The 24,427-nt window shown below is 44.8% G+C and overlaps 3 protein-coding genes across 6 annotated transcripts in view; 1 reads left to right on the forward strand and 2 right to left on the reverse strand.

The window, feature by feature from the left end:
- Positions 1 to 10,745, forward strand: part of LOC121546810 (pepsin A-like) — an 11,102-nt gene extending 357 nt beyond the window's left edge. The window contains exons 2-10 of the mRNA XM_045209390.1: positions 111 to 138; positions 308 to 452; positions 3,538 to 3,655; positions 5,886 to 6,004; positions 7,260 to 7,456; positions 7,649 to 7,765; positions 9,196 to 9,340; positions 9,631 to 9,729; positions 10,570 to 10,745. Coding sequence (XP_045065325.1) covers positions 111 to 138; positions 308 to 452; positions 3,538 to 3,655; positions 5,886 to 6,004; positions 7,260 to 7,456; positions 7,649 to 7,765; positions 9,196 to 9,340; positions 9,631 to 9,729; positions 10,570 to 10,707 — 1,106 coding nt within the window. The 3' untranslated portion in view covers positions 10,708 to 10,745. The remainder of the gene's footprint in view (positions 1 to 110; positions 139 to 307; positions 453 to 3,537; positions 3,656 to 5,885; positions 6,005 to 7,259; positions 7,457 to 7,648; positions 7,766 to 9,195; positions 9,341 to 9,630; positions 9,730 to 10,569) is intronic.
- A 2,809-nt stretch (positions 10,746 to 13,554) lies between these two features.
- LOC121546809 lies at positions 13,555 to 16,548 on the reverse strand. Of its 4 annotated transcripts, XM_041858056.2 has the most exons (7): positions 15,973 to 16,548; positions 15,524 to 15,783; positions 15,092 to 15,397; positions 14,727 to 14,862; positions 14,484 to 14,593; positions 14,284 to 14,330; positions 13,555 to 13,941 (listed from the first exon to the last, which is right to left on the reverse strand). In XM_041858056.2, exons 2-7 carry the CDS (start codon positions 15,555 to 15,557, stop codon positions 13,756 to 13,758), a joined length of 819 nt encoding a protein of 272 aa, XP_041713990.1. In that variant the 5' UTR covers positions 15,558 to 15,783; positions 15,973 to 16,548; the 3' UTR covers positions 13,555 to 13,755. The 4 variants fall into 4 exon arrangements, with proteins under 4 accessions (XP_041713990.1, XP_041713991.1, XP_041713992.1 ...); XM_041858057.2 differs by having other exon boundaries at positions 15,612 to 16,548; XM_041858058.2 differs by having other exon boundaries at positions 15,576 to 16,548.
- A 1,032-nt stretch (positions 16,549 to 17,580) lies between these two features.
- LOC121546584 (zinc finger protein 335-like) overlaps positions 17,581 to 24,427 on the reverse strand; it is a 36,556-nt gene continuing 29,709 nt past the window's right edge. Inside the window, 3 exon segments of the mRNA XM_045209391.1 lie at positions 17,581 to 18,061; positions 20,815 to 20,958; positions 21,266 to 21,756. Of these exon segments, the coding sequence (XP_045065326.1) occupies positions 17,996 to 18,061; positions 20,815 to 20,958; positions 21,266 to 21,756 (701 nt within the window). The 3' untranslated portion in view covers positions 17,581 to 17,995.

A 24,427-nucleotide genomic window follows, 5' to 3' on the forward strand; every position in this document is an offset into this window, starting at 1 on the left:
TACCAAGTAAGTCCTGTTCCTCTCCGAGGGTCATACCAAGTAAGTCCTGTTCCTCTCCGAGGGTCATACCAAGTAAGTCCTGTTCCTCTCCGAGGGTCATACCAAGTAAGTCCTGTTCCTCTCCGAGTGTCATACCAAGTAAGTCCTGTTCCTCTCCGAGGGTCATACCAAGTAAGTCCAGTTCTTTTCTTTTGTTTTAGTCTGTACATTCTGTTTATTATTGTCACCAGGTCAAATTCCTAGTACATGTAAATGTAATTGTCGAATAACGGTGATTCAGATTTGGATTTTGATCATGTGTTTTCAGGATCTCTCTGATCAAGGGGAAGACTGCCAGAGAGACCCTGATGGAGAAAGGTTTATGGGAGGAGACAAGGCTGAAGTTCCCCTACAACCCTATGGCCAAATTCTACCAGACTGGTGGAAATGAGGCTATGACCAACGACGCTGATGTAAGGCAGAGTCAGGAGTAGTATGGTGAAATACTGCATTAGCCTGGTGACTGTTCCCAGATCTGTTTTTGCTGTATAGACAACGACCATGGGAGTTATATACCATTATATAAAACAGATTTGGTACCAGGCTAGTCTACAAAGGCAATACTGTAGGATTCTTCTGATCTATACTGAACAAAAATATAAACGCATCATGCAACAATTTCAAAGATTTTACTGAGTTACAGTTCATATGAGGAAATCTGTCAATTGAAATAAATTCATTAGGCCCTAATCTATGGATTTCACATGACTGGAAATACAGATATGCATCTGTTGGTCACAGATCTTTTTTTTAAAAGGTAGGGGCGTGGAACAGAACCAGTCAGTATCTGGTGTGACCACCATTTGCCTCATGCAGCGCGACACATCTCCTTTGCATAGGATTGATCAGGCTGTTGAATGTGGCATGTGGAATGTTGTCCCACTCCTCTTCATTGGCTCTGCGAAGTTGCTGGATATTGGCGGGAACTGGAACACGTTGCCGCACGCTGCCGCACACGTCGATCCAGAGTCTCCCAAACATGCTCAATGGGTGACATGTCTGGTGAGTATGCAGGCCATGGAAGAACTGGGACATTTTCAGCTTCCAGGAATTGTGTACAGATCCTTGCGACATGGGTCCGTGCATTATCATGCTGAAACATGAGGTGAAGGCAGCAGATGAATGGCACGACAATGGGCCTCAGGATCTCATAATGGTATCTCTGTGCATTCAAATTGCCATTGATAAAATGCAATTGTGTTCGTTGTCTGTAGCTTATGCCTGCCCATACCATAACTCCACCGCCACCATGGGGCACATCAACAAACTGCTCACTCACATGACGCCATACACGTGGTCTGCAGTTGTGAGGCCGGTTGGACGTACTGCCAAATTCTCTAAAACGATGTTGGAGGAGGCTTATGGTAGAGAAATGAACATTCAATTCTCTGGCAACATCTCTGGTGGACATTCCTGCAATCAGCATGCCAATTGCACGCTCCGTCAAAACTTGAGAAATCTGTGGCATTGTGTTGTGTGACAAAACTGCACATTTTAGAGTGTCCTTTTATTGTCCCCAGCACAAGGTGCACCCGTGTAATGATCATGCTGTTTAATCAGCTTCTTCATATGCCACATGAATTATCTTGGCAAAAGAGAAATGCTCACTAACAGGGATGTAAACAGATTTGTGCCCAAAATGTGAGAGAAATAAGCGTTTTGTGCATATGGAACATTTCTGGGATCTTTTATTTTTGCTCATGAAACATTGGACCAACACTTAACATGTTGCGTTTATATTTTCAAATCAAATCAAATTTTATTTGTCACATGCGCTGAATACAACAGGTGTAGACCTTACCATGAAATGCTTACTTACAAGCCCTTATCCAACAATGCAGTTTTAAGAAAATAGAGTTAAGAAAATATTTACTAAATAATCTAAAAGTAAAAAATAAAATAAAAAAGTAACACAATAAAAGAACAATAACGAGGCTATATACCGGGGATACCGGTACCGGGTCAATGTGCGGGGGTACAGGTTAGTCGAGGTAATTGAGGTGATATGTACATGTAGGTAGGGGTAAAGTGACTATGCATAGATAATAAACAGCGAGTAGCAGCAGTGTAAAAAGCCTTTTGGACCTAGACTTGGCACTCCGGTACCACTTGTCGTGCGGTAGCAGAGAGAACAGTCTATGACTTGGGTGACTGGAGCCTAGGACCATTTTTTGGGCCTTCCTCTGACACCGCCTAGTATAGAGGTCCTGGATGGCAGGAAGCTTGGCCCCAATGATGTACTGGGCCGTACGCACTACTCTCTGTAGCGCCTTGCGGTTGGATACTGAGCAGTTGCCATACCAGGCGGTGATGCAACCAGTCAGGATGCTCTCGATTGTGCAGCTGTATAACTTTTTGAGGATCTGGGGACCCATGCCAAATATTTTCAGTTTCCTGAGGGGGAATAGGCTTTGTCGTGCCCTCTTCACAACTGTCTTGGTGTGTTTGGACCATGATAATTTGTTGGTGATGTGGACACCAAGGAACTTGAAACTCTCTACCCGCTCCACTACAACCCACTCCACTACGTGTTCAGTCCTCCTTTTCCTGTATTCCACAATCAGCTCCTTTTGTCTTGCTCATGTTGAGAGAGAGGTTGTTGTCCTGGCACCACACTGCCAGGTCTCTGACCTCCTCCCTATAGGCTGTCTCATCATTGTCGGTGATCAGGCCTACCATTGTTGTGTCATCAGCAAACTTAATGATGGTGTTGGAGTCGTGCTCGGCCACGCATTAGTGGGTGAACAGGGAGTACAGGAGGGGACTAATCACGCACCCCTGAGGGCCCCCCGTGTTGAGGTTCGGCGTGGTAGCTGTGTTGTTGCCTACCCTTACCACCTGGGGGCGACCCGTCAGGAAGTCCAGGATCCAGTTGCAGAGGGAGGTCTTAAGTCCCAGGGTCCTTAGCTTAGTGATGAGCTTTGTGGGCACTATGGTGTTGAACGCTGAGCTGTAGTCAATGAACAGCATTCTCACATAGGTATTCCTTTTGTCCAGGTGGGAAAGGGCAGTGTGGAGTGTGATTGAGATTGCATGATCTCTGGATCTGTTGCGGCGGTATGCGAATTGGAGTGGGTCTAGGGTTTCCGGGAGGATGGTGTTGATGTGAGCCATGACCAGCCTTTCAAAGCACTTCATGGCTACAGATGTGAGTGCTACGGGTCGGTAGTCATTTAGGCAGGTTACGTTAGTGTTCTTGGGCACAGGGACTATGGTAGTCTGCTTGAAACATGTTGGTATTACAGACTCAGACAGGGAGAGGTTGAAAATGTCAGTGAAGACACTTGCCAGTTGGTCCGCGCATGAACTGAGTACACGTCCTGGTAATCCGTCTGGCCCCGCGGCCTTGTGAATGTTGACCTGTTTAAAGGTCTTGCTCACATCGGCTCACATCAGTATAAAAGACTGTTCAGTATATCTACATACCAGACAAACGACTGTTTGTTCATACTGTAGTACTCTGACTTACAGTACATCTGTTTCACCGTCTCCCTGCAGTTGTCCTACTATGGTGTGATCTCCATTGGAACCCCTCCCCAGTCCTTCAAGGTCATCTTTGACACTGGCTCCTCCAACCTGTGGGTTCCCTCTGTCTACTGCTCCAGTCAGGCTTGCCGTGAGTATACTCCAGGGGTCTGAGTAGTCTCTGAGTAGTCTCTGAGTAGTCTTGGAGTAGTCTCGGAGTAGTCTCTAAGTAGTCTCTCTGAGTAGTCTCTGAGTAGTCTTGGAGTAGTCTCGGAGTAGTCTCTAAGTAGTCTCTCTGAGTAGTCTCTGAGTATTCTCTGAGTAGTCTCTGAGTAGTCTCTCTGGGTAGTTTCTGATTAGTCTCTGAGTAGTCTCTCTGAGTAGTCTCTGAGTAGTCTCTGAGTAGTCTCTGAGTAGTCTCTGAGTAGTCTCTATGAGTAGTCTCTAAGTAGTCTCGCTGAGTAGTCTCTTGTGGCAGAGTTGCATAAACAGTATCATATTGAGTACCTAGCCAGTATCATATTGAGTACCTAGCCAGTATCATATTGAGTACCTAGCCAGAGAATGGGAGACTTGGTTCTGGGTTGAGGTTAGGGTCTGAGGGACCTTGAGGTTGCACCTTGCACCTTGAGATTTACTGCATAAGGGGGTTGGCTCGACATAATAAAACAGGAAATTGGATTAATGTATTTTAATTTTTTCCCCTTTACAGTGTGTATTGTAGAGAATAACTCAATGTTTGAAATACCAATGATTGAATGTTCAGTTTTGCAATGGTATGGTATAGGGCGGCAGGTAGCTTAGTGGGTAAGAGCGTTATGCCAGTAACCGAAAGGTCGCTGGTTCTAATCCCTAATCTAATATGTACAGTGGCTTGTGAAAGTATTCACCCCCCTTGGCATTTTTCCTATTTTGTTGCCTTACAACCTGGAATTAAAATGGATTTTTGGGGGGTTTGTATCATTTGATTTACACAACATACCTACCACTTTGAAACGAAAGAACAGAACTTGAGCGTGCATAACTATTCACCCCCCCAAAGTCAATACTTTGTAGAGCCACCTTTTGCAGCAATTACAGCTGCAAGTCTCTTGGGGTATGTCTCCAGCTCCTTCAAGTTGGATGGGTTCCGCTGGTGTACAGCAATCTTTAAGTCATACCACAGATTCTCAATTGGATTGAGGTCTGGCCTTTGACTATGCCATTCCAAGACATTTAAATGTTTCCCCTTAAACCACTCGAGTGTTGCTTTAGCAGTATGCTTAGGGTCATTGTCCTGCTGGAAGGTAAACCTCCGTCCCAGTCTCAAATCTCTGGAAGACTGAAACAGGTTTCCCTCAAGAATTTCCCTGTATTTAGCGCCATCCATCATTCCTTCAATTCTGACCAGTTTCCCAGTCCTGCCGATGAAAATATGGAGTTCTCGGGGTGATGATAGGTGTTGGGTTTGCGCCAGACATAGCGTTTTCCTTGATGGCCAAAAAGCTCAATTTTAGTCTCATCTGACCAGAGTACCTTCTTCCATATGTTTGGAGAGACTCCCACAAGCCTTTTGGCGAACACCAAATGTGTTTACTTATTTTTTTCTTTAAGCAATGGCTTTTTTCTGGCCACTCTTCCATAAAGCCCAGCTCTGTGGAGTGTACGTCTTAAAGTGGTCCTATGGACAGATACTCCAATCTCCGCTGTGGAGATCTCTTTGTTGCCTCTCTGATTAATGCCCTCCTTGTCTGGTCCGTGAGTTTTGGTGGGTAGCCCTCTCTTTGCAGGCTTGTTGTGGTGCCATATTCTTTCCATTTTTTAATAATGGATTCAATGGTGCTCCGTGGGATGTTCAAAGTTTCAGATATTTTTTTGTAACCCAACCGTGATCTGTACTTCTCCACAACTTTGTCCCTGACCTGTTTGGAGAGCTCCTTGGTCTTCATGGTGCCGCTTGCTTGGTGGTGCCCCTTGCTTAGTGGTGTTGCAGACTCTGGGGCCTTTCAGAACAGGTGTATATATACTGAGATCATGTGACAGATCATGTGACACTTAGATTGCACACAGGTGGACTTTATTTATCTAATTATGTGACTTCTGAAGGTAATTGGTTGCACCAGATCTTATTTAGGGGCTTCTTAGCAAAGGGGGTGGATACATATGCACACACCACTTTTACGTTATTTATTTTGTATAATTTTTTTGAAACAAGTTATTTTTTTCATTTCACTTCACCAATTTTGACTATTTTGTGTATGTCAATTACATGAAATCCAAATAAAAAGCCATTTAAATTACAGGTTGTAATGCAACAAAATAGGAACAAATGCCAAGGGGGATGAATACTTTTGCAAGGCTCTGTACTTGGTCTGTAATAAACATGTTCATGTTTCGAGTAGAGAACCATGACAAATTCAACCCTGGACTCTCCAGTACTTTCACGTGGTCCAGCAAGACTGTTTCCATTCAGTACGGAACTGGCAGCATGACTGGACAGCTGGCATACGACACTGTTTCGGTAAGTATTGTAAATGTAGCTAGCTACCCATTGTTGTCAGAAGCATCATGCCCATAGGAGGCACGTACTCCCTCAGATGTGTCCTGTTTAAATATATATTTATACACTACCGGTCAAAAGTTTTAGAACACCTACTCATTCAAGGGTTTTTCTTAATTTTTTACTATTTTCTACATTGTAGAATAATAGTGAAGACAGAAAACTATGAAATAACACATATGTAGTATCCAAAAATGTGTTAAACAAATTAAAATATAATCACTATAATTTTCCACCCCCCTACTAGCACTGACTTTGCTGATAGGAAAATGGAAAAAAATTTGAGGAAAAAATGACTTACCATGAATGAGATAAGTGGTTGTTCCATTTAGCTATCTTAAGATGAATGCACAAACTGTAAGTCACTCTGGATAAGAGTGTCTGCTAAATTGCTCAAATGTTAATATAAATAATAATATATATTTTTTCATCTTCTTTGTAATACTACTAGTCACACATTTTAGCCACACATTTTATGAAGTTAGCTTTAGCTAGCCCAGATAGGTTCCCAATCTCCCAACCTCATAACTATCTACCAAGAAGCCGTTCAGGCTGTTAATCAAGTTAGAGTAGCTAGCTTGTCTATCTTAGCTGGCATGCCTGCTGGCAAGGTTGGTAGACTTTTTAAAAGCTAGCAATAACTAAATGTACTGAATAAGACTCACATTCCTTTCAATCTTTTACCCAGATTTTAGCAGAGCTGCAGAGAAGCATATTTAGTTTCTTTAAAAAATTTAAACACCAGTCAGACAGCTCAAGATATGCTTAGATATGCTGAAAATTACACTAAAAAAAAAATAAAAAAAATATGTGTGTATATATATATATATATATATATATATATATATATATATATATATATATATATTTTTTTTTTACATATAATTAAACGTAATTATAATGGCTCTAGTTTGTTGGAAAAAGCTGTTTTTTAATTCATTTTTATTGCTAAATTCTCCAATTTACGGACAGGGTGCATAGTCCTGTTAAATGACTAAATAGTCCGCCTCCGGATCACCCCCCAGCCATTCTAATGAAATATGTGCCCCCTCAGATTTTTGGGGTGCATGACACCCCTGATTATTGTGATATATATAATTTTTATTGACACTTCCAATTACAACATTCTGTACATTAAATAAACCCCCCAAAATAATCTTAATCATTTTATAACATCACATGATAAAAAAAATTGTAAAATGTTGTGCGTTTCCAGGTGGGAGGTATCTCTGTCACCCAGCAGATTTTTGGTGCCAGTCAGACCGAGGCTCCTTTTATGGCGAACATGGTTGCTGACGGTATCCTGGGCCTGGCTTTCCCCAACCTGGCAGCCTCTGGAGCCACACCTGTCTTTGACAACATGATGACCCAGGGCCTGGTGTCCCAGTCCCTCTTCTCTGTCTACCTGAGCGGGTAACAAATACACCTGGATGGGAGGTGGCATTTTGTCTTAGTTGTGATATAAATATCTAAGTGCCAGTGCATTGATAGTAAATACAATTAAACAATTGCTTTAATGCCTTTTGAAGGAGAGGTGTCATCCATAAAAATAAAAATGTGTTGATGATTAAACAACCTTGTTGACCTTTTCTCCTCCTCCAATAGAAACTCAGCAGAGGGTAGCGTGGTGTCCTTCGGTGTCATCGAGCCTACCTACTACACCGGGCAGATCACATGGATCCCTCTGTCCTTGGTGACCTACTGGCAGATCACCATGGACAGGTAGGTACACTAGTCCACACAGAACCTATATTCATGTCTATATATCCCCTTTACTCTACACAGAGCATTATTTACATTTTTTGTCATTTAGCAGACGCTTTTATCCAGAGCGACTTACAGTTAGTGAGTGCATACATTTTCCATACTGGCCCCCCGTGGGAATCAAACCCACAACCCTGGCGTTGCAAGCGCCATGCTCTACCAGGAGGGCTTATGTCCCTGTCCAACATGTTATCGACTTTTGTATCATCCCTTCATGCCACCACCCAGAACCTATAGACCGGGGTGTCAAACTCATTCCATGGAGGGCCTAGTGTCTGCGGGTTTTTGGTTTTTCCTTTCAATTAAGACCTGGACAACCAGGTGAAGGGAGTTATTTACTAATTAGTGACCTTAATTCATCAATCAAGTACAAGGGAGGAGAGAAAACCCGCAGACACTCGGCCCTCCGTGGAATGAGTTTTTGACACGTGCCATAGACTCACAATCCACACACACATTGCAGCAATACATAAAACGAACATTCCTCCTTCCCAGCCTGGTCTCATAGACCAGACGTAACATAGTAAACACACTCAGATTAGTATGATATGGTACGTTTGGTAGGTTACATAAGACAGATGGTTACTTAAGGAAAAAAACAAAGAAGCATGGTTGGTTGGGGTGGATGGGTTGGTGTATAACACAAAGTCTAGCAACCAAAAAGTTGCGAGTTCAAATCTCATCACAGACATTTTTTTAGCTATTTTATCAACTTTTCAACTACTTACTACTTTTTAGCTACTTTGCTACTACTTAGCATGTTAGCTAACCCGTCCCCTAACCTTAACCTCAACCATTTTACCTAACTCGTAAACTTAACCTTAACCCCTAACCCCTAGCCTAGCTAATGTTAGCCAGCTAGCTAACGTTAGCCACCTAGATAGAATTCGTAACATATCATAAGTTTTGCAAATGTGTAACATGTAGTACGTTTTGCAATTTTTTACATAAAGTACATTCTGCAAATTTGTAACATATAATACAAATTGTAATTCGTAACATATCAATGGGTGATGTCCCGTGTAGCTCAGTTGGTAGAGCATGGCGCTTGCAACGCCAGCGTTGTGGGTTCGATTCCCACGGGGGGCCAGTATGAAAAAATTGTATGCACTCACTGACTGTAAGTCGCTCTGAATAAGAGCGTCTGCTAAATGACTAAAAATGTGATGGACATCCACAAATTAATACATACAATACGAAATGTAACATATCAAACTAAATGGAGTGTCTCAGAGTGTACTTCCAGTCTGGAGCCTATGGCTGAATCTTGCCGTGCACTTACCAAGTTCAAGTTTATTTGCTCATGTCAAAAACACAATAACAGCAAGAAATACATACAACCAAATATAGGAACAACAGGTAAACTCAGCAAATTTTTGTCCTTCCAGTGTTACCATCAACGGCAACACAGTGGCTTGCAATGGTGGCTGTCAGGCTATCATAGATACTGGCACCTCCATGATCGTCGGGCCAACCAATGACATCAAAAACATTAACTACTTGGTCGGAGCCACCATCAACCAGTACGGATATGTGAGTCACGCACGCACATGCACACACCGACCGGTACAGACATGTGAGTCCAACTATAGGGCTTTCACACTACTGAGCCAAGCCGAGCTGCACTAAGCTGCCTGGCCTTGTTAGCTGTTGGAACGAACCGTGGTGAACAGCAAATATCTGAGCCAGCACATTGAGGTTGGGACCGACGTGGTATAAGTGTGTTTTCTTGTCATAGTTTTTTAGTTTTTTATCAATCACCGCCTCCCCTTTGATTAACAACAGAATTAAGTATAACGATGATGTTATTATCCCTCTCCTAGACCACTGTGAACTGCAACATCATCCCCAACATGCCCGAGGTGACCTTCAACCTCAACGGGCACGCCTTCACCATCCCTGCCTCTGCCTTCACCATCCAGGTAGAGTCTACTGAAAGACGTTACATACAACCTATCACCTCCCAGGTAGTCTACTGAAAGACGTTACATACAACCTATCACCTCCCAGGTAGTCTACTGAAAGATGTTACATACAACCTATCACCTCCCAGGTAGTCTACTGAAAGACGTTACATACAACCTATCACCTCCCAGGTAGTCTACTGAAAGACGTTACATACAACCTATCACCTCCCAGGTAGTCTACTGAAAGACGTTACATACAACCTATCACCTCCCAGGTAGTCTACTGAAAGACGTTACATACAACCTATCACCTCCCAGGTAGTCTACTGAAAGACGTTACATACAACCTATCTGACCTATCTGATCTGTAATGCTGATGTGTTTCGGAGCAAGCTCCTTCACCAGAGTACCTGTACATCTGAGACTTGACTTCTTTTAGATCCTAGTGGAGCAAAGGGCCTCATATCTAAGAGGAAAAGTGTGATATCTGAAAAACATCCAGATTTTCCTCTCTAGCTCTCCCCTATCTCTCTCTCTCTCTGCCCCTCCCCCTCCCCTATCTCTCTCCCCCTCATCTCTCTCCCCTCCACCCTCTCTCTCTCTCCCCTTCCCCCTCTCTCCCCTCCCCCCTCTCTCTCTCTCTCCCCTTCCCCCTCTCTCTCCCCCCTCTCTCTCTCCCTCTCCCCCTCCCTCGCTCTCTTTCCCTCTCTCCCTTTCCCCCTCCCTCTCTCCCCCTCCCTCTCTCGCCATCCCCACCCCCCTCCCTCTCCCTCTCTCCCCATCCCCCCTCCCTCTCTCCCCATCCCCCCATATCTCTTGCCCCATCCCCATCTCTCTCTCTCTCTCCCTCTCTAGGACCCCTACGGCTGCAGGACTGGTTTTAGTAACGGTGGCTATCAGCAGCTCTGGATCCTTGGAGATGTCTTCATCAGGCAGTACTATGCAATCTTCGACAGGCAGAACAACAGGGTTGGTCTGGCCAAAGCTGTGTAAGAGATCCACTAGATCTACAGAGCTCCACTGATCCCAAAGATCCTTAAGGGCTAGGTTAAATCCTGACAGCAGAAGATCCGCGTAATAGTGTGATAGGTCCTCTGTAGCTCAATTGGTAGAGCGTGGCGCTTGTAACGCCAGGGTAGTGGGTTCAATCCCCGGGACCACCCATATGTAAAAAATGTATGCACACGTGACTAAGTCACTTTGGATAAAAGCGTCTGCTAAATGGCATATTATATTATTATGATTGAGCCAACATATGCATAGTTTACCGTGAATGAAGTCTATGTGAATGCGGGAACAACATCTTTAAAATGTATAGCGCGGCTCTTCCACAGTCTGGATTTAATTGAGGCCCTAGTCCTCCAGTTAATGACTAATAGGTTGTACATGTGATTTATGCTCTAAACTAGTCGGGGAAATGTTGTAGATTGTGAAATGTAATCAAATAAATATGTATTTTAGCATTGCAAATAAAGTCTCTGTAGCTTTTTCTCTCTGAAGTGGATCCTCTTGTGGAACCTCTTCATGTAATGTAAGAACAGAATACGATAGAATATTGACCCGAACATGGTGGAGGCAGGTAGGTCCAGAGCCATAGATAACCATCTCTTGTATGCAGTGGCGGCTCCTGAAAAAATTCTCAGGAGGGGCAATTTTTCTGATGATTTAGGTGACCTACACACATTTAAAAAAATATATGTCCAGCAACAACATGAAGACAGGGGCAGCATATAAGTCAATACCAGAAGCATTTATTGACTGATCTGGGGAGATGGATTCCAGTTTCTGTGACAGATTATAAATAATCTCTGATGCCTTTGTTATATTAGCTTTTGGTTGAATGTACTGTCGTAGTAAATATATAATGTTATAGCTTGGTCTGACTAAAATCTTGTGCATGACCCATTTTGTGTTGGGCGTTTGTTTTCAATCAATGCTGTTCCTATCCTATAACAATGGACAAAAGAGTCCTATCTTGTCAGCCTTGTCAGCAGGTGGCCAAGGACAACACCCACGCCATAGGTCTCTCAGTTCTTCCAACTCACGAGTTCTTGCTCTGAGGACACACACACACACACACACACACACACACACACACACACATCATCACTGATAACACACACACACACACACATCATCACTGTTAAAAACACACACACACACACACAAAAATCCCCCTCTCTTTAGGCTGAACATTTGAAGACAGAGAACCCGACTCAGAGCCAATGCAACAGTGGAGGGGACCTCGCCCAACTCATCAGGACCAATCAGAAGATCAGAACTACTAGATTCAACCTACATCATTTATTGTATAAAATGTCTGCACACAATGTTATCGGGGCTCTCTTCAGATAGCTCCCTAAGAGTTTGACGAATCGAGTCCGTGCACGCGATTCCAGATATCTTTACCTCTGAATAAACTGCCTTTATTATACCATATCCACCCTGTCCAAAGTCTCTACTTGGTCTCAGTTCTCCAGTAAACTTGTGATTATCAACAGTACACAACGGTAACAAACAATTGGGGGAACTCACGGGGCAGATAGTAAGGTCGCAGTGACACAGAAAGCAGTTCAATGTCGGGGCTCGGGGGTACAGAGTCGCTCTCTTACCAGGATCGATTTTCCCTGTGACTGTCAGATCGCGGTCCGCTCTGACCAGGGTGAAGCCGGCCGGCTCCACTTCTCTGTCCGGGACTCTGTCATCCAGCCAAGTCTCCCAGCTGTATTGGATTCCGCTGCCAGCAACGTTTTCATTATTTAGTCCGTTCGTAGCGGGTATGTACACGATGAACAAGATCAGTCCAAAACCCACCACTGGAAATCTATGGTTGGCAGAATGTTTGTAAACTAAGTGTACAAATTAAAAACATAAAATAACGCCACTAAGTGTACAAATTAAAAACATAAGATAACGCCACACTGCAGGTCGCAACAGAGACGCTGCTAGCCGCAATTTTCTTAGTTACGTTCATGGTTACGTCACGTATGACGAAAGCGCGTAAGTGCAAGCCCACAGACACCCATAGAGAATGTATTGAAAGCTTTGAAATTTGAAAAAAATAGATTTTACATGACAGGCTATGAGAGACTTCTGGGCGATTTTCAACCTGACTGAAATCGCCCCAAAAACGGGCGGGGCCATTTGAAGCACGACTTTAGCCTGATTTGACATTTAGTGGCAGTCAGATCAGATTACAACACTGATAACTACTGTTGCCGTGATATAATTCATTAGAAAAAAAATCCCTTCCTTTTCCCGTTTGGCAGTGCGTCGCCCATATCGCCCTATTGAACAGGCCGTCCCTGCTTGTATGAATGGGTAGGGGAACGCTCTGTCTGTAAGGTTTTATCCAGAGGAAACTTACCGATAAGGACATGGTGATTGGATGCCAGATAACCTGATGTCCAGATAGACACGAACTCAGCCTGTCAATACAGCCAGCTTGTTGAAAGGCAGTCAGAGTAAATCCTGGTGCAGTTCAGTTATCTTTTATTTGTATGGTTCATAAGTAAAAAAAAAAATTGACATAAATCAAATCATCTTAAAGCTAGAATCTGCAGTGGAAACAAAACGTCGCCCCGCCACTGTTTTGGTAAAAAGCGGAAGGATGGGCCTGGAAAAAAGTAACCACTCTAAATCCTAGACATAGCTATGGATACAAGGACTGACCATCCATGATATCAACACTATAGTTTGAACCGTGTTTTGAGACTATACCATGTTTGTAAACATTTACATTGTTTACAAACACTGGAGTAAAACAAGCTTCTATTTTGGGTTCTGATGGGGTACGACAGATGACCTAACCTCACGAGGCATTTATAAGTTAGATTTTTCAAGAATCAATGGGTATATATATATATATATATTTTTTTTTAATGTATGTAGCAACTAAGGATTCTAGCTTTAAACACATTTGTCCTATTTAAGTATCCACATTGAAGCAACATACAGATTGGTCATGACAGCATATCAAGACAGCACAAACAGATCTGGGACCACTGGGCTAAGAAAGATACAGATACGTAACAATCCAGTTCAGCGTTGGTTGCTAGCCAGTGTGGAGTACACCACAGTCCCAGCAGGCTCTCTGTGTGGGTCAGGGTCATGACCTCTGGGGCTGCTGAGTGTCTGTAGGTTAGCATACAGCTCTGTGGTGTGGTTCTCATGAGGTTTGAAGTCCACCGTGATGTAGATAATACTGCTCTCCTCTTGAGGGATGTACTGCAGGAGACATACACATTCAATAATATTTAGTAACACTTTATATTAAAGGTATATAAACAGTCTTTATAATGAGTATTTATACATATAATTTGTTTATAAACTGTTTATTATTGGGGCACACTGCAGAAGACATATCAACAGACATCATGGGAACGTCAAGCTCAACAGACATCATGGGAACGTCAAGCTCAACAGACATCATGGGAACGTCAAGCTCAAGAGACATCATGGGAACGTCAAGCTCAAACACTATTATTATTATTCTTTGTTGTCGTTTCTGGGACAAAACAGGAAATGTGACACTGAGTCACGAAGACAAGGGTCACATTTAGCACTTACTGATAGAGTGTGGGCTGCTGAGTCACTGGAAGTTGCTCCACATTTCTCTGTGAAGAACATGAAAATGACTTAAACTTTAACAAAGAACAGACACAGTGCAACAACGTCAAAATCATGGGACGTCTACTGGCTAAAGGTCATAGCCCACGTATTTGAAAGACGATTTAACGGGATGAAACACTGAAAGTTATTCCTCTTACTCTCCGCCTCGACTTTGCGATGAACCACAGCAACTACGATCGAACAGATTACAATCACCATAGTGACGCAGAGACCTGCAGCCAGCGGTACACCAAAGCTCCGGGAAACACTAACAGGTGAATAGGACAAAACGTGACGAAATATTGACATAATTACACCACTCCCACAACTCGTATCAACTATAACATTATCAACTATAAGGAATAATTAACCAGTATGTGTGTGTGAGAGAGAGATTGCACCTGGGGCCGTCATTGTGGTGCTTGTAGAAAACAGAGGCGTCTGAGGAGGAGGATGATGATGATGATGAGATGGAGGGTCTGATGGTTGACCTGACACGAGGTCCAGGGGGTACAAGACCGCTACGTCGACCATGATCTAAACGGAGACAGTTTAATAAGCACTCATTTCAACACAGTGATCTGTTATTTTACAAGTTGACCTAATCTTCCTCATACTGTACGTGCTTACATATTTCCTTGGCCTCAACACATTGGTTTACCTACAGTATGCATTCCAGTTGCTAATATCACAGTTCCTAGAATAGAACAGAATAACATTCTTTACTTAATTTAAGATTGTTTGATTTATTTATGAGGGTTCTTACCAATCTGGAGGCGATAGTCAGAGTAGATATGATGCACACGGTTGACAATAACACACCTGTAGTCACCAGCGTCCACAGGCTTTAAATTCCATATCGTAACGTCCATCCCACCGTTGTATTCTGTTGTCGATATTCTTCCCTTGTAGAAGTCGTTGACATATCCTCTGGTATTCACAACAGGAAATCTCTCAGGATGTAGTTTAGAACATAACTTCTCATAACCATTGTAGAAGGGATGAAATATAAATCTCAGCAGAACTTGTCCATTCACCACCATCCCCTGTTGTGCTTCTATCTCAGGGTCATCTATCAAACAAACAAGCACACACACACACACACACAGAAATCACCAAATATGGCACAAAACAGGTCTCTCTTGCTAAACTTTTTTTTTTTTTTATCTCAATGAGACAAACCTGGATAAAATCTCACCTAATAGAAGAAGGAAGAGAAAGATAATCTTCATCTTCAGTCAAATACTCACTGAGGCTGGGCAGCTGTCCCCATGCATCCTACTCACCAACTAAATAAATGGAACTGAAGTTGACAGCTGTTTGACTGCAGCGTCCTGAGACCAGCCTTGTGATTAACTTCCTTCATTTGGGGGGGGGGGTGTCAATTACAAGTTTCGGAACACTCATTAGTGGCTGAGCATGAGGTCGACAGGTTGTACTGTTGTCACGGTACCAGCTCTGCCATCATGGTTCCATAATAAAAACATAAGAAAACAATCACCAAAAAGGGAAGTGAAAGATCTTACACAATGTAGCAGTGAGTTATTTGGTATCAGCTTTTAGTTATTTAGAGACATTTTCATTCAAGCATATCCTCGATCATGGAACAAAATGCTTCATATGCAAAAAAATATATGTACAAATTACCAAAATGATTAACCATTCTTTATCCACGAATCACAATCAATCCTGTAGTCACACAGTCAAGTCATCCGATCCTCCATAGGCAGAGTCTTCACACAGTCCTTTACTATTTAAAACTAAAAACGTCCATTGGATGCTGTGCTCTATGCTGAAATATATCAGCCATTTCATTCCATCGTCTTGCAAGTCAAAGCAGGTACTGAGGCACACGCAGAAATATCATTTTAAAATATTTTACAGAGTAGGGCTACGTACCAAATTTAGTGCACTACTTTTGACCAAGTAGTGCTCTATGTGGGGAACAGGGCACCAATTGGGACGCGCCCTAGATCAACCAACCTCTTGTGTAACTTCGTTCTTTAATGTACTTAAAAGCAACAGGAGCAATATTTAGAATTTACAGAAGCTTTTTGTATATCTATTTAACAGTGAGAGTTAATCTATTTGGTAGCTAGCAGCCACTAAAATCCTCTCTACTACGGTTCATATCAACTCAGATATCTGAAGATACACTACATGACAAAAAGTATGTGGACACCTGCTCATCGAACATCTCATCTCAACATCATGGGTATTAATATGGAGTTGGTCCCCCCCCTTTGCTGCTATAACAGTCTCCACTCTTCTGGGAAGGCTTTCAACTAGATGTTGGAACATTGCTGCGGGGACTTGCTTCCATTCAGCCACAAGAGCATTAGTGAGGTCAGGCACTGATGTTGGGCGATTAGGCCTGGCTCGCAGTCGGCGTTCCAATTCATCCCAAAGGTGTTCGATGGGGGTTGAGTTCAGGGCTCCGTGCAGACCAGTCAAGTTCTCGACAAACAATTTCTGTATGGACCTCGCTTTGTGCACGGGGGCACTGTCATGCTGAAACAGGAAAGGGCCTTCCCCCAAACTGTTGCCAAAAAGTTGGAAGCACAGAATCATCTAGAATATCATTGTATACTGTAGCGTTAAGATTTCCCTTCACTGGGACTAAGGGTCCTAGCCCGAACCATGAAAAACAGCCCCAGACCATTATTCCTCCTCTACCAAACTTTACAGTTGGCACCCTGCATTCGGACAGGTAGCATTCTCCTGGCATCCGCCAAACCCAGATTTGTCTGTCGGACTGCCAGATGGTGAAGAGCGATTAATCACTCCAGAGAACGCGTTTCCACTGGTCCAGAGTCCAATGGTGGCAAGCTTTACACCACTCCAGCCGACGCTTGGCATTGCGCATGGTGATCTTAGGCTTGTGTGCGGCTGCTCTGCCATGGAAACCTATTTCATGAAGTTCCCAACGAACAGTTATTGTGCTGACGTTGCTTCCAGAGGCAGTATGGATCTCGGTAGTGAGTGTTGCAACCGAGGACAGACGATTTTACGCACTAGGCGCTTCAGCACTCGGCGGTCCTGTTCTGTGAGCTTGTGTGGCCTACCACTTCACGGCTGAGCCATTGTTGCTCCTAGATGTTTCCACTTCACAATAACAGCTTGTTGGAAAGGTGGCATCCTATGACGGTGCCATGTTTAAAGTCACTGAGCTCTTCAGTAAGGCCATTCTACTGCCAATGTTTGTCTATGGAGATTGCATGGCTGTGTGCTCGATTTAATACACCCGTCAGCAACGGGTGTGGCTGAAATAGCCGAATCCACTAACTTCAAAGGGTGTCCACATACTTTTCTATATATAGTGTATCATAGATATCAGAGTAGAGCACCGTGCTCGAGGGGATCAGCTTGAGCAAGGTGCTGCCCAGATTTGCTAATCCTGATCATGTAATGTAGTTGTTGTTTGGGATACAAGATGATTTGTAGCTTGGGGATTGTGTGCAGAGCCTTGCTTTGGCTGAACAATGTATGTCACTGGACTTCTGTCAGCGCCTAGTGGTTCCATCATACTGGTCCTGCACCGCATACCGCAGGCCTGTCCCTGTCCTTTAAGCAAAGTGACATCACATCCAACATCCGTCTGACCCGACAGCAGTGCCTCTTAGTCTGAAGGTGATGATGTCATCTCTGCTCGTCAGTGAAGGTGATGACATCATACAGCTGCTGCATCTGCTCCAGATGGTCTTGTGTCACCGTCTGTGTAGACCGTCTGCTGCGACTAGAACACAGACACAGAGAGGGAGAGTAAGTACGGATTCAACTTGTCAACTCATCATCTAGTCCAGGGTTCTTCAATTCCGGTCCTGGAGGGCCGAAACACCTCTGTTTTTCATCCTCTCCTTCTAATCAGGGGCTAATTCAGACCTGGGACACCAGGTGAGTGCCATTAACTGCCAGGTAGAAATAAAAAACAGAAGTGTTTCGGTCCCTCCAGGACCGGAATTGAAGAACCCTGATCTAGTCCTTGATTTATTTAATTACGTTTATTTGAACAATGTATACAGAGTGTACAAAACATTAGGAACACCTTCCTAATATTGAGTTGCACCCCCCCCCCCCTTTTGCCCTCATTTCCTCGGGGCGTATGCAGGGACTGCAGCGTAGAAGAAATATCAGCCTGCACAGAGAAACACGAGATTGAACTTCACTCAACTCTCTAGAGTTTTCCCCCTTAGTTAACACTATCAACGTTTCCCTTTACTGTGGGAATTGTGATCGAATCAACGCAAATATTAGCCACTTTCAATGCAACATACCGAAAACAAAACGAACTATGCAAGACTTCGTATGCAAGAGATTTTGTTGTGACAGAATGCATCAGAGTAGGATTCTATTGCATTGACACTCACTACTCAGCCCCGTACTCTACACAGACCGGTGCCGCATAACCAATCAGAGCTGCCGTAGGCCTATATGCAAATAGACCGTTGCCATATATGGATCTGTGCCATTCACTCTGAAACTGGACTGTGTTTACACCATGAGCGGTCGTGAGTAGAAGCGCTTGTTTTGAGATCAAAGCGAGAGCTGCGTGTAGCCACGTGTGAACATTTTGTTCATATCCTTTGCTAGTAGTGAGTTACTAGACCCAGTTATAGATCATTTTGTAGTCAGCAATGGAGGAGTGATTGCTTCCTACAAGATGATGCCCGCCGTTTGGTGAGACGTAGATCAGGTGGGTAAACTGAGAATATATAGTCTGTCATGCTGAGTTTTGATGCAGAGTCTTTACCAGATAAGGTCAAGGTTGAAAGTGTCAGTTTTCCCGTGAGAGCTTTTGTCCTAAAAAAACATTGTTTTAGGTGTTAAGTTTATGGGCATGTTGCAGCAGTGTGTAGGAGGGAGATGCCTAAAAGTGAGAAGTGTGCAGGAGGGCATGAGACGAAGGAATGTGTGGTATCGGTGGAGAAAGTCGTGTGTGTGTGTGTGTTAGTTGTGGGGGTGCCCATGGGGCTGGAGATAGGAAGTGTCCGGTGAGAGAAAAGCAGGTTGAGGTTGCCAGGGTTACAGTAGTACAGAAAGCGTCGTATGCTGAAGCAGTGGAGAGAGTGGTAGAGGAAGACGGGTACAGGGTGAGGGATCCTGAGAGGATTCCTGTGAGTAGGCAGAGACCAAGAGAGAGTGATGGGAAGAATATGTGGGCTTTTTAGCATTTATTACCATGGTTGTTAATTGTACTGCAGAAATGGATCGAAAGTCACAGAAAATAGAGGTTGTGGTGGCAGCAGCAGAGAAGTACTTTGGATTACGAGGATTTACTGCAGAACAGCAGCGGGGGGGTGTTGGTTGTAGATATGGTTATATAGTGAAATGGGTGGTTTTTTGTTGTTGTTGTAGTTGTTGTGAGGGCTAATTTTCCTTTCTCCCAATTTTTGTATTATCGTATCAAAGAATGTAATGTAGGTAGGCGGTGTATGGCCTCACCAGTACAGTAGGGGGTGGTGTATGCATCTAAAAGTTGGATGCGATCCGCCAACCAAATCCCGAAGAAAAAGAAGGTATCATATCTTTCACCTGGATTCACCTGGTCAGTCTTTATCATGGAAAGAGCAGGTGTTCTTAATGTTTCGTATACTCAGTGTACAACAAAAACACAAGTCTCAGTACACTTGAGAAATGATGCATTAAACCAGATTTAGCTAACAGCTAATTTCCATCTGCAACCCCTGATCAGGTGAGTCATGTCCTACCACTGTCATAGATCACATACTGCCTCTAAACAGGTGAGTCATGTCCTACAATGGTTGGAGATAGTAGAGTAGAGCTTTGGGAAACACTGCTGTAATGAATGAAGCAGACAGTGGGTTAACCTCCAGGCCCTGTCCTCCAGGCCCTGTCCTCCAGGCCCTGTCCTCCAGGCCCTGTCCTCCAGGCCCTGTCCTCCAGGCCCTATCCTCCAGGCCCTATCCTCCAGGCCCTATCCTCCCGGCCCTGTCCTCCCGGCCCTGTCCTCCCGGCCCTGTCCTCCAGGCCCTGTCCTCCAGGCCCTGTCCTCCAGGCCCTATCCTCCAGGCCCTATCCTCTAGGCCCTATCCTCCAGGCCCTATCCTCCAGGCCCTATCCTCCCGGCCCTATCCTCCCGGCCCTGTCCTCCCGGCCCTGTCCACCCGGCCCTGTCCACCCGGCCCTGTCCACCCGGCCCTGTCCTCCAGGCCCTGTCCTCCAAGGTTCTCTACTGAAGCAGACGGTGTGTATTCATACCGGTGACAGCAGAGTGTTCAGCAACCTCCAAGTCTTCAGGACTGACTAGCTGTTGTTCTGAACTGATGGGAAGATACTGGATCTGGCCGTCATTACTCAGGGAAATTAAACACTTTCCATCTTACTCTATCACACAGGGCACATTTCAATTCCTTATCCCAAAATACAGCCGTATTCTTGTTTGACTGTTTTTGGGGTTGAGTATTTTAGGAGTGATTATTTTGGGGCTTGATTGTTTTGTGATGGAGTGCTTTTGGGGTCCTCTCTCACCTGTTGCTCCTGCAGGAAGGCCCCATCATTCTCATACTGGACGATCTGTCCATCTGACATCTGGATGCGGTTCCCGTCTGATAGCACCACGTACTCCTGAGGTACTAAGTGTTGGACTCCTTCCTGAGAGATGATATACTGGACCTGGGAGGATGAAGGAGGACAATTACCACAATATCTTCACTGTCTGTCCCGCCTCTTTATAGTCAAAGTTAAGTAGATAGAAAAAAAAAAAAACGTTTTAAAGTAAAGTAATTTTATCTATAAGTATCTTTATGCTGCTAATTGGAAACGTGTGAGGGGGATTGACATGGGATAGAGGACGGGGATGAGAGTTAGATCTTCATTGTTTTACCTCCAGTACTTGTTCTCCCCACTGTACATGAATCCATACGAAAGTCCATAAGAAGCCATTTTATACATTTCCAGCTCCCCCCTGTACCTCAGTCACCTGGTTATCTCCTGTTATGTACTGTAACGTCTGTCCGTCCACCGTGGTGATCTGCTGGGTGTACGTGGCCTCCACCTGGTCTTCCAGGCCTTGTTCCTGGGACACTATGATGTGGTCCTGACCCGGGGCCTGCTGTAGCTGCTCCGGACTGATGGTCTGTCCTGCCTGCAGGTCTGCAACAGAGAGAGAACAGCTGACCGATGGTCTGTCCTGCCTGCAGGGCTGCAACAGAGAGAGAACAGTTGACTGATGGTCTGTCCTGCCTGCAGGGCTGCAACAGAGAGAGAACAGTTGACTGATGGTCTGTCCTGCCTGAAGGGCTGCAACAGAGAGAGAACAGTTGACTGATGGTCTGTCCTGCCTGAAGGGCTGCAACAGAGAGAGAACAGTTGACTGATGGTCTGTCCTGCCTGCAGGGCTGCAACAGAGAGAGAACAGCTGACTGATGGTCAACAGAGGGGAGAAACACAACATCTCAGACAATGGCCAATAACAACATAAGTGTTAACATATATCCTACCAACGGGACATTAAAAACTGTAATATCTTATGTTTCACCGAGTCGTGGCTGAACGACGACATGAATAACATACAGCTGGTGGGGTTATACACTGTAACTGTTGACCTCCCGAGTGGCGCAGTGGTCTAAGGCCACTAGAGATCCTGGTTCGAATCCAGGCTCTGTCGTAGCCTGCCGCGACCGGGAGACCCATGGGGCGGCGCACAATTGGCCCAGGGTAGGGGAGGGAATGGCCGGCAGGGATGAAGCTCAGTTGGTAGAGCATGGCGTTTGCAACGCCAGGGTTGTGGGTTCGCTTCCCACGGGGGGCCAGTATGAAAAAAATAAATATATATAATAATAATGATAATGTATGCACTAACTGTAAGTCGCTCTGGATAAGAGCGTCTGCTAAATGACTAAAATGTAAAAGTATCGGCAGGATAGAACAGCAGCCTCTGGTAAGACAAGAGGTGGCGGTCTATGTATATTTGCAAACAACAGCTGGTGCACGATATCTAAGGAATTCTTGAAGTTTTGCTTGCCTGAGGTAGAGTATCTCATGATAAGCTGTAGACCACACTATCAACCAACAGTTTTCATCTATATTCTTCGTAGCGGTCTATTTACCACCACAAACCAATGCTGGCACTAAGACTGCACTCAATGAAGAAACTTACATCCGTTTTACCTCATTTCTACCAGCATGTTAAATGTGCAACCAGAGGGAAAAAAACTCTAGACCACCTTTACTCCACACACAGAGACCCTTACAAAGCTCTCCCTCGCCCTCCATTTGGCAAATCTGACCATAACTCTATCCTCCTGATTCCTGCTTACAAGCAAAAACTAAAGCAGGAAGCACCAGTGACTCAGTCAATAGAAAAATGGTCAGATGAAGCAGATGCTAAGCTACAGGACTGTTTTGCTATCACAGACTGGGATATGTTCCGGGATTCTTCCGATGGCATTGAGGAGTGCACCACATCAGTCACTGGCTTCATCAATAAGTGCATCGATGATGTCGTCCCCACAGTGACCGTACGTACATACCCCAACCAGAAGCCATGGATTATAGGTAACATCCACACTGAGCTAAAGGGTAGAGCTGCCACTTTCAAGGAGCGGGACTCTAACCCGGAAGTTATAAGAAATCCCGCTATGCCCTCTGACGAACCATCAAACAGGCAAAGAGTCAATACAGGACTAAGATTGAATCGTACTACACCGGCTCCGATGCTCGTCAGATGTGGCAGGGCTTGAAAACTATTACAGACTACAAAGGGAAGCACAGCTGCGAGCTGCCCAGTGACACAAGCCTACCAGACGACCTAAATTACTTCTATGCTCGCTTCGAGGCAAGCAACACTGAAGCATGCATGAGAGCATCAGCTGTTCCGGACGACTGTGTGATCACGCTCTCCGTAGCCGATGTGAGTAAGACCTTTAAACAGGTCAACATTCACAAGGCCGCAGAGCCAGACGGATTACCAGGACGTGTACTCCGAGCATGCGCTGACCAACTGGCAAGTGTCTTCACTGACATTTTTAACCTCTCCCTGACTGAGTCTGTAATACCAACATGTTTCAAGCAGACCACCATAGTCCCTGTGCCCAAGAACACTAAGGTAACCTGCCTAAATGACTACCGACCCGTAGAACTCACGTCTGTAGCCATGAAGTGCTTTGAAAGGCTGGTCATGGCTCACATCAACACCATTATCCCAGAAACCCTAGACCCACCCTCATTTGCATACCGCTCCAACAGATCCACACAGATTATTGCGCTCCACACCGTCCTTTCACACCTAGACAAAAGGAACACCTACGTGAGAATGCTATTCATTGACTACAGCGTTCAACACCATATTGCCCTCAAAGCTCATCACTAAGCTAAGGATCCTGGGACTAAACACCTCCCTCTGCAACTGGATCCTGGACTTCCTGACGGGCCGCCCCCAGGTGGTAAGTGTAGGTAACAACACATCCGCCTCGCTGATCCTCAACACGGGGGCCCCTAAGGGGTGCGTGCTCAGTCCCCTCCTGTAATCCCTGTTCACTCATGACTGCTTGGTCAGGCACGACTCCAACGCCATCATTAAGTTTGTCGATGACACAACAGTGGTAGGCCTGATCAAGAAGAGGACTGAGCACGCCCCCATTCTCATCGACGGGGCTGTAGTGGAGCAGGTTGAGAGCTGTAAGTTCCTTGGTGTCCACATCACCAACAAACTAACATGGTCCAAGCACACCAAGACAGTCGTGAAGAGGGCACGACAAAACCTATTCCCCCTAAGGAGACTGAAAAGATTTGGCATGGGTCCTCAGTCCCTCAAAAGGTTCTACAGCTGCACCATCGAGAGCATCCTGACTGGTTGCATCACTGCCTGGTATGGCAACTGCTCGGCCTCTGACCGCAAGGCACTACAGAGGGTAGTGCGTACGACCCAGTACATCACTGGGGCCAAGCTTCCTGCCATCAAGAACCTCTATACCAGGTGGTGTCAGAGGAAGGCCCTAAAAATTGTCAAAGACTCCAGCCACCCTAGTCATAGACTGTTCTCTCTGCTAAAGCACGGGAAGCGGTACCGGAGCGACAAGTCTAGGTCCAAGAGCCTTCTAAACAACTTCTATCCCCCAAGCCATAAGACTCCTGAACATCT

This window comes from Coregonus clupeaformis, chromosome 30 (assembly GCF_020615455.1).
Source record: "Coregonus clupeaformis isolate EN_2021a chromosome 30, ASM2061545v1, whole genome shotgun sequence".
NCBI lineage: Eukaryota > Metazoa > Chordata > Actinopteri > Salmoniformes > Salmonidae > Coregonus > Coregonus clupeaformis.

Bases quoted from the DNA above. Each gene is read 5' to 3' on its own strand.
- LOC121546809 (XM_041858056.2), bottom strand. From the start codon at position 15,557: ATGAAGATTATCTTTCTCTTCCTTCTTCTATTAG. The intron at 15,398-15,523 runs GTGAGATTTTAT...TTTGTTTGATAG, and splicing joins TCTCTTCCTTCTTCTATTAG to ATGACCCTGAGATAGAAGCA. The intron at 14,331-14,483 runs GTAAGAGGAATA...TGTTCTTCACAG, and splicing joins TCGCAAAGTCGAGGCGGAGA to AGAAATGTGGAGCAACTTCC.